Source organism: Trachymyrmex cornetzi, unplaced genomic scaffold, assembly GCF_001594075.2.
Source record: "Trachymyrmex cornetzi isolate Tcor2-1 unplaced genomic scaffold, Tcor1.1 scaffold1603, whole genome shotgun sequence".
Taxonomy (NCBI): domain Eukaryota; kingdom Metazoa; phylum Arthropoda; class Insecta; order Hymenoptera; family Formicidae; genus Trachymyrmex; species Trachymyrmex cornetzi.
In genome coordinates, this window is record NW_017296206.1 from 29,615 (window position 1) to 39,437 (window position 9,823).

At 38.5% G+C, this 9,823-nt stretch overlaps 1 protein-coding gene across 3 annotated transcripts in view; it reads right to left on the reverse strand.

Moving 5' to 3' along the window:
• Atg2 (Autophagy-related 2) overlaps positions 1–9,611 on the reverse strand; it is an 11,404-nt gene extending 1,793 nt beyond the window's left edge. Inside the window, exons 1-15 of one of the 3 annotated variants that reach the window (XM_018504193.1) lie at positions 9,164–9,611; positions 7,620–7,932; positions 7,239–7,549; positions 6,982–7,161; positions 6,533–6,757; positions 5,990–6,462; positions 5,090–5,392; positions 4,811–4,928; positions 4,589–4,689; positions 4,029–4,532; positions 3,668–3,946; positions 1,884–3,602; positions 1,021–1,785; positions 663–937; positions 215–516 (exon numbers count right to left, since the gene is read on the reverse strand). In XM_018504193.1, coding sequence (XP_018359695.1) covers positions 215–516; positions 663–937; positions 1,021–1,785; positions 1,884–3,602; positions 3,668–3,946; positions 4,029–4,532; positions 4,589–4,689; positions 4,811–4,928; positions 5,090–5,392; positions 5,990–6,462; positions 6,533–6,757; positions 6,982–7,161; positions 7,239–7,549; positions 7,620–7,932; positions 9,164–9,334 — 6,039 coding nt within the window. In that variant the 5' untranslated portion in view covers positions 9,335–9,611. Of the gene's footprint in view, positions 1–214; positions 517–662; positions 938–1,020; positions 1,786–1,883; positions 3,603–3,667; positions 3,947–4,016; positions 4,533–4,588; positions 4,690–4,810; positions 4,929–5,089; positions 5,393–5,989; positions 6,463–6,532; positions 6,758–6,981; positions 7,162–7,238; positions 7,550–7,619; positions 7,933–9,126 lie in introns of all 3 variants that reach the window. The other 2 variants (XM_018504192.1, XM_018504194.1) reach the window with 2 other exon arrangements.
• Between the last annotated feature and the right edge of the window lie 212 nt (positions 9,612–9,823).

Here is a 9,823-nt window from a genome sequence, read left to right on the forward strand (position 1 = left end):
TGTCATTTAAAATGGGACACCCTGTATATAAAATAAATTTAGAGCAAGTTAAAGTAGCATAAATTTAAAACAAATTCGGTAAAGCAGAATTAGTTGTGTAATCCCAATAGAAACGATAAAGATAAATAATACAAATTAAAATAATTTTTCAACTATAATTATAGATATAAAACACAAAAATACATTATTTAATGTCGTATTATATTGGATTCACCTCTTTGACTAATGTATAAGCGTTAGCCACCCCCTCTCGAATATCCAGTGGCTGACTATATCTCTTTCGACGACCCTTCTGCCCTTTGCTCTTACATTTAACACTGGGACCAGGACTAACTATATCGTACGCAGTCTCGGCTGTAGTCTGTAACGCCTGCACGATTCTACATGTCAATTCCAATGCAGCCATTGCGGTACATGTTGTAAAACTATTTGCTCCGCGTTGTAACCCGCGGACAATTCTCCCGTCTCTCTGATACTGTTCGATTGGTAACCAAAATAGATCGCGTATTCCTTGAACTACAAGAGTGCAAGCAAATATTATAGTCAGGTGTATTTTTGTCATTTAGGATTAGCATGCAAAGGATGTTCAGTTTGATACAGTTTCAAAAATAACATCGCGTTTGATTTCCAAACGAAAGATCAAGATCAACTTATATACTCACACAGCTGTACTACAGAATACATCGGGCCCACGCCACCAAGTAAACTCGGGAGTTGATTCTTCTTGATATCTTGCAACCATTCCGAAACTAGATATGTAAAAAGTTTGTCGTAACCCAACAATCCGTGCCTATACGATAATCTCTTCAGTCTTAATTCAGAACAGTTCAGTTCCGCCAAGCCCATCAATAGACCCGCCAACGGTCCATGAGTAAAATCCATACGTTTCCCGTGATAATCCAATCTAATGAGAACTTCTGGACTGAATACAACATTTCTAAAGACAATTTTAAATCGTTAATACTCTTCGTGCAATTTTTATTCGATGATAATAATAATAAAAAAATTTCAATCACGCACCTAAAATATATCGGTTGACTATCATCGTGGACCTGATGGATAGTCTTTGTTTTAATCTTTTTCTCCCTGAATGTCAGTTCGTCTTCCAAGAGTATCAACAGATTCTGATCAATGATATTATTCTGCGATATATTCATCATCGCGTCATTCATCACCGCATCATCATTCACGCTCATAATGGGCGGATGATGCGTAGGTGTTCCTTGTTTCGATACGGGGGTGGATTGCGAGCTATTAGGTGTGCTAGAGCTTTCTTGATTTCGCTTCGATCCACCGCCTAATTCGTTAAAAAATTGTATTAAGAACAGTAGGCTATCTTGGTCTATGTTCAGTCGCAGTGGCAGTAGACTAAGTTTCAAACAACATTCTTGGGCACTTAATCTGGGATCCGGCCTTACGTGAACTGCTTTCATGGTAAACATAATAGAGTGAGACTGCCTTGGTTTCGCTTCGCTGCTATATTGATAAAGAAATTTGTTTATGTGTGACGATGCCAGTCTATCCCTTACTTCAATCTCGTGCACCAGTAGCACTTGCCTGGACGCTTCTCGGGTATTTTCTGGATAGACCTCGTGCTGGAAGCGAACCTTGCTCAATTGCAGTTCCATCAGCACGTCGTGCTGCCGACCCGGGCCACCTAACGTATGCCAATCGATCAATGATTCGTTGCTTCTCGTTGCACGCGGCGAGTTTGGCACGCTGCCAAAGTGTACTTCGTTCGGACTAGACTTATTGAAGCCTACTGCACCTATAGCTGATCTACTTCTATAGAACAAAAATAGAAAAGAGAAAGAGAGAATGTAATCAACATTTGTAGAGTTGTACAGGCATTTGTTTTAATAATTTAACTTTGAATTTCATACCTTCCATGCATAATATTGTTGCGAATGTTATCATTGATGATCACGTGCTTTGCAGATTGTTGTTGAGAACTATCGAAATCATTACCACCATACATGTGCCATATCAACGTCATTTCGCAAAGGGTGTATTTCAATACTGGGGCAGGATAATTAGGCGGAGTTTGCAATAAATCAGTTTTGCCGATCGGCACGGAAAAGTGATTATCCACTATCCTCAATGGTTCTTGGCATAACAATCGAACCTCAGGTACTCCATAACGTGGTATTATTCCTGTACCAGCCTCTTCTCCTAAGATACAAAATTCATCATCGTCATCATCGTCTTCCACACTGCATGCAATCGTTTTATTGCATTCTTGCGAACTTTTTTGCGTCTCTGTCTCTCGCATAGTAGCACATGAATCATCAGGAAAGAAGAACTCAACTCGATTTTCGGTCATTGGTATCTTCTCGCTTTCGTTACCACTCTGGGTTGTCGTTCCTTTTACAGTTTCTTCCAACGCATCCTCCATTAGACTGTAGACTCGCTCTACCTGACTCCTGCTGAGAGTGTTAATACTCTCGACACTAAGAAGATTTTCCTCATATCTCGTAGATGCCGGTGGCACGGTGGGGATACTTTCAGTACTGCTGTTGATCGTGCTATTCGGCTGTTGCAAATCACCGTCGTTGGCGATGTAAGTCAGTAGTTGCATGAGAGCGCGACCGGAGTCCGAGCACGTGCGTACATGCAACACATTGTTGCTTGCCCGAAGATCGACCCGTGGCACGCCACCATACATCCTCTCGTTTAAACGTAAAGATAATTCAAACAGGCCGAAATTCATTACACACACATAATCCCGTTTTAGATTCACCAATTTTTCACGCAGCTTGTCTGATATAAAGAGCGCGACATCCTCTGCGATAAAACGCAATGTTGACGTATTAGTCTGTGCTGTAATATTGCTTGACACGCTGAAATTACCGAGGGTCACAACAGACTTTAGAGGTAGATGAAGTGGTCTATAATCGATCGCGCAGTCCCAGAGATGCAAATGCAACTCAGTCAGAACGCCCGGCGGTGTATAGCCGGCGACAGGATGATCTGCCACGTCCAAGCAATCCATCAATTCCGTGAACCACGAAGTAGCGGCAGAACACATTCGGTGCCTCAATGTAGCATTGCTTATACCTATCGCAACTCGGAAAGTCTTTATACGGTGCGTCTGATGAGCCGCTTGTACTCTCACTGCGACTGTCACCATGTCCTTATCGTTAGGATTCGCTGCTATATTACTACCGGATGTGCTGCAGTATATCGTTCTCTCACAATATCGTGGCCTAACGCTATTAATACACCTCAACGGTGGTGTCTGCGATGGGCTTGTCGTCAGACCACAGTGATCCAGTGATACATTCCTCATCATAGTGCAAGCGTAACTCAGATTAGCATTCCCCTTGTACGCTGTCACTGAAAATATCGTGGCATCCTCTAGTCGTATGATCAATTCACCTTGTTGCCCAGGTATAACATTACGCATAGAGTCACGCACGGGAGTATACATAGACAGGAGACCCTGATTGATGCTTAGAGTCATTGCCAACTTGCTCTGTGCTTTCTTAGAAGACATTCGTGCCTCTTTGTGACTCTTCTCGTTCGTTGCAGAATGAAATATACCTTCCTCGTCCGAATCAGAGTCAGAATTATACTGGATCCCGCTTTTGCACATGCTGAATCTGTAAATGATACATAGATTAGTGATATTTCAGAATTTTACACTGTTTTAGGATAAATAGATTACTTGGGATAAGTAGACTCTTGTAAGAGAGTAGATGCCAGGTCGAGGCCAATGTGACTTTCCATATGAGTGGTATACTTGGGCCTGGGCGCAGACGGTTCCCATAAGAACAAATCAGTGTTGAATCGATTGTACAGTTGTTCGTAAATGCGTTTAGACGGTATCTGGACGGAAGCACAAGGTAAATTGATTTCCAATTGTAATCTAGAACCATGTATGCCTTCGTCGATAAATTCCAACATTTCTTGTCGATTGCCAGGTATAATTAGTTCCTCACCGTCACTATTAAAATGTTAAAAAAGATTTTCAATTACAAACTAAACATTTATTTTTAAAAAAGTAAGTCACTCATCTTTGTTCATACTTTTGACCATGTTCGTTGTTCTGACTGTGAGATTTTGAATGAAGTGTGTCGGATTCACGCATAATTCGTCTAGAGGTGAACGGGGAAGGCGCATGTTTTGGAGTTTTCTCCAAGGTATCGTCTAAAATCCGTTTATCATTCTCTATTTCTTCTTCAGAACTATCCTCTAATGGAGCACCAAGACGTTCTGGATACATAATAACCACCACTCTCGCCCAACCAAGATCGTCATTGACTTGCTGACCCGACGCGGCGGCATCGTTTTTCTCGTCGGCTGTAGCTAGACCAATTTCGATTGGCGTGTCACCCTCGGTTTCTATGTACAATAATGATAGTCGCCGACATTGCAGTTCATGCTTAGCTAGATAATGAGATCGGCTGTCCACAGTAGAGTGAACTTGTGCATCTGTCATTTGCACCATCATATAATCAGATCTCACAGATCTCTTCCACCATGGCGCACGATTCATATCGTGCAGTGGTCTTAAATCTGGTACGGGGAATCTAAATAAAAAAAGAGATAATGCATACATGAAGTACTATCGTTTAGTTTGATGTACCTCAATTTGATTGTACATGATGATGAAGAGATTTTGACATCTACTCTAGAATCTGGCAGTGTTGTACTGTCCACAGCTTGATCAAATAATGTCTGTTGATTCTGTAAGATGTCATAATTGTTAATATTCTGTCGATTAAAATAATAATAATTTTCGTCAAATAGAACTACAAAAAAATGTTAAAAATCATATCTGTACAGAATATTTGTTAATTACACTTACAGAATCTCTAGCATTTATTACAGTATTGTAAGTACATATTGGCTGCGGATTAAGAATAGCAGATATCCTATCTACAATAGTAATGTCTACTTCGCCTCTGCAGGGTTCCAGTTGAATGCTGAAAAATGAAAACGGTATTAAAATAATTTACTCGTAATTTGTTAATCGATAAAACTGATTAATATTGTTTTAATAATTTCAAATAGTTTATGAGCAATTTTAGGTATTGAATGAAATATTTAAATTGCCATATTGTTTAATTTAAAGATAAATATTTACTCGAATTCTGTGCGTGGATGTGCAAATTTCGTCATGTGAGTATGTCGAACAGCCTTTTGCGTATATTTAAATCTCATTCTAAAATCAGTTTTGTTGGAAAATCCGATATTAGTTGTATTTGCTTTTGTAAACGCTAATAGCTCAACAAACTCCATCGATGGTGTTCTATACGAGCTAGGATTGTTAGAGTCAACCAAACATTCTAGAACTTCTAAACAAGCTAAAGTCAAACTTCCTGATATCGCGGAGAACTGATTAGTAGTCTTTTCACTGCCCTCGACTACTAGTGGTGCAGCTAGTAATCTATAACCAATCGGGAATTTTAGTTAACAACCTATATATAAATACTAAATATATAATACCACCGACGAGATACTATTAAAGACCGACATCCTTACGGGAGTTCGCGTCCTTGTGAATATTAAAGCGATTAAGAGTTAAAAACTGATAATATTGTACTAATTTTATGATTTATTAGTTCAGTAGATGTATTTATGCATTTATAACTCAATAATACTCGATTTTTCTTTAAAATTAAGATTGTAGTGTTATCATCAAAGTTTGATTATCAATAAAGATGATAATTGCAGAGAAAAAATTGTAATTTTTTTGCAATATATAGGATATTACAGCTTTACAAGTATGTATATTTACTTATGGGACATTTACGTAATAAAAAATCATGAATTTAATAATGCATGAGCCAAATATTTATGTTAATAATAGCAAATTTATATCAATTATCGGTAATGTCAGTGTTCTTGAATTACCTCCGGGCCCTCTCTCTTGGGGCCCTTTTTATACCGCCGAAAATTTGCCCAGAGTTGACGATATTTGAGATATTTAATAATATCTCGTCGGTGAAATAATACTAAAATCAGTTCATCTTTGATAATGTACCTAATATGACTAAGTCGACAAGCCTCTGTGAGTAATTTTGACGCCGTATCAAAATCTTTACTTCCATAGCCGCCCATTGCAAACGTTCCTAATTGCCTGAAAAATTCCTTCGCCGCGTTTCTCATCTGTCTTATACTGCTAGAAGTTAGACCGACTTGTTCCACGCATGGCGTCAGTATATCTTCGTGCAATAGAACTAGAGCGATGGAAGACACCCTTATGTGAAATTGGGTAGTCTCAGCGGACGTGTCGTTGTCTATGTTGTGTCTGTGTCTATTATGTCTTGGTAGATTCGTTGCCGAACTTTTTGAACTAATGCTGCTGATTGATATGCTGCCCTCCATACTTAAATTATTGCTTGTGATCGAATCACACATCGAAGAAGATCCTGCCAATTTCATTGGTAGGAATTCGTCCTCGTTATCAGATTCGTCCACAGATCCAGTAGACCATCCTTGAGCGTATCGTAGATCCTATAATAAAACACAACATTTTTGTTGTACAAACATAGGAATATATCAAAGTATCAATAAATTAACGTACTGTGGTCTTCAAATCTTGCATAGGATGTGTTTGATGAATAAGCTCACGTTCTATACGATTGAAATCACTGCCAGCCATAGGTTTTTCCGTGTATCTTCTTGGAACGACATTACTGACATCTTCTAGATCTGGAGATGCTAGGCCATGCGCTAATTCTAGTAAAGCATGAAGCTGCCTAGGACTCAGGAACAAAGTAAGCGATCCTAGAGTAATTTCCAGTTCTACCTGAAATATATATTACTTCTTCATTTTAAAAGAATAGAAATATCTGAATAGAAAAAATATTATTATATTTTAGAATAAATACACAATATTTATTCTAAAATATATTATAAATACATTATAAATATATTATAATGTTTTAGAATAAATGCAATATTTTTTTAATGGAGAGATTATAACTATATATAATATCATAAGTTTAAAACATGAATTTATGTTTACTTCACCTTTGGTCCCGATATTCCTTCTCCTTGTTTCATTTTTAATCTCACTTCTTGTCTACCTGCTAGCTTAGCAAACATAATAGGATTTGATTCGTTCGAGTTGTTAACATTTCCATCTGGAGGAGTGTGCAGAATGCTCTGTGTAGGAGACATTTGTGCGGAGGTAAATAGACTGTCCGAGTTCTGTTGATATAAGAAAAAAATAAATTTTTGAAAATTGTTTCTTCTCTATTACAATATCAATTAAAATAAACCTTTACCTTAGAATCGGGAGTAGAGCACGTACTAGCCAACATACTTCTAGAGAACGTTCTCGCGTGCGAGGGAAATTCATCAGTATGAAAAGTTACTCCCTCCATGTATAAACGCTTAGTGGAAAACGCTGAAATGATGTAACCTTTCGCAGATTCGTTGGGATCCAGAGATGTATTACTAGGATCTAATCCAGCCTCATCAGAATATTCAAGATTTTGTATCCATACTTCGATCGCTACTCCCGTGGAAGAATTCAAAGGTACGTGTTCAAAACGTATCACAGTATCGATAAATCTCACTTTGACCCTAGATAAAACTGAGAGATACATGAATGATAAAAAAGCTAACTTTGGATTTAAAAGTACAACGTAAGTCGAGCATCATACTTGAATCTATAGTCTGTGCAAACAGTTCCACTGCCTCTAAGGGTTGAGCATTTCCCGCATTGGCCGCGTCTTGTTGTAAACACTCCTGAGCGAGTTGCATACTGGACGTCATGGAACTCCACATAGATTCGAACATCGATGTTCCTGTTTCGATTCTTTGTCGCGGTTGTACCGTAAGTCTGAGACCCTTGACTTCTACATAACTTGCTTGACTAAGTAATGCCGACCATGGTATACTAAGAGATATCTCCATTATAAAACCATCGACAAATTCCAGTGGGAGATGTTGTTGCTCCCCCATTTCATTGAGTGCCTATGGCAAATGTTTATCCTTTTATAGAAATATTTCTCAATTATCCTTTTATAGAAATATTTCTCAATTATACTTACATACCAAATAAAAAGAAAAAAAATTGTTACACAAATGTGTGTGTGTGTGTGTGCGCGCGCGCGCGCGCGCGCGCGTGTGTGTGTGTGTGTGTGTGTGTGTGAACAGTCATTATTTAGAATGCAAATAAGAAAAAGGACTTGATTAAGTGCTAGAGTGCGTGAGCGGCGCGATTTTGTGCGATTAGCGAAAACATTTTTTTGCAAGTAAGAAAAATCGGCGTTCCTATTTCGCGAGTAAAAAAAACTTAATCGCGTTAGGAAATAGAAGCCGAAGAAATAGAGTCTGTATAAATTAGCATTTATTAACATCCAGAATGGTGTTTACCGATGACTCGCACTATGCTGTGTTTCATTAATTTATGCACAAGTTGCAACTAATTGCGCTTAACAATTTATTATAATTATTGTTTCAATAATCAGTTAATGTATAATTAATATTTATTATTTATCTATTAACAAAAAGAAAAAAAAAATAAAAATCTTAGGACTAAATGTCAAAATTTATGCAATCGAAAAAATAAAATGAGATAGATAAATATATAATACGGCATTTGTTAAAAAATATAATAGTAAATAAATATAAAAATCAAATAAATAAAAATATTATTTCAACATGTGCTATTTATTAGTTTATACATATTTATCGAATTAACTCATGCATACATATTACGTATGTGCGCAGGTACACACACAATATACACACAACACGCGCGCGCACACACACTCACATCCACACGAAATTAATTCTATAATTATTCTTTCTAGATTAACCGTCATAAACTAATCTATCTTCATTCTATCATATTTTATATCCATTGCAGAACATATTAAAAACTACGATTAGTCATCGTAGTTTTTAATATATTCTGCAATGGATATAAAATATGATGAAATATCGTTAAGTATGCAGTGTTTTGCGAAGCATTTAAATCCCGATCAGCTGTTTGATTTACGGGCAACGTGAATACGAGATATTCGCACATCGATGTAAATATTTAATCTCTAATATTCTAAGAGACAAGAACATGCGATGTTTACCGAGTATGCGATCGAGCGATGCGATATTATCTTTATGGAGTTTAGTTAAGAAAGGAAGAAAGAAAGGAATTGTACATACAATCGATCCCCGAGACAAAGAAAAGCACGTTGCGTACTTGCACATCGAGACTGACGTTGACGACACGTCCCGTGCCATTGTATAGATCGACGGTCAATTGATCCAACGTGAGCTCTTCGAGGAATTGGCCGAGGTAACGCTGCAGTAAGTATCTGCAGGCCCTCTTCTTGATGTCCGCCGACCAACCGAGCCAAGACATTTTGCTCATTGCCCCGCGGAGCCAGTCTGCGCGATCTACTCCAAAAATTCTAACGTGTCGCGTCTGTAATAAAGTATCATCTCGTCGCGCCAAGCACGTTGTCGCAAGGCATATCTCGACGTCGAACAAACGTGTTTAACAGCGTGACGAATGTGGCCCAACGTGGTCTACACAAATGAATCGTAGCTCCCAACACGCGCACCGCTCGCGTCCATGACGCTTGGCACAATCAGTGCAATACAACCTGTCGAGGGCACAGAGAGGCTGTCGATTGAGATCGTAAAGATCGACAGATCGCGCCGCCGCTGCCGTTCTCTGTTTAATGGCCCAATCAGCCCAATGTTTTCGTCGCGTTCACTGCAGGACTACGTTCGGGGAGTTCGCTATCAACGCTAATGTGTCATACTATCCTTGTTTCACGTTTAATGAACGATAAAGATAGAATGATACAAATAGCGCTAATAGTCTCCCCGAACCCAGCCCAGGGGGCCTATTCTT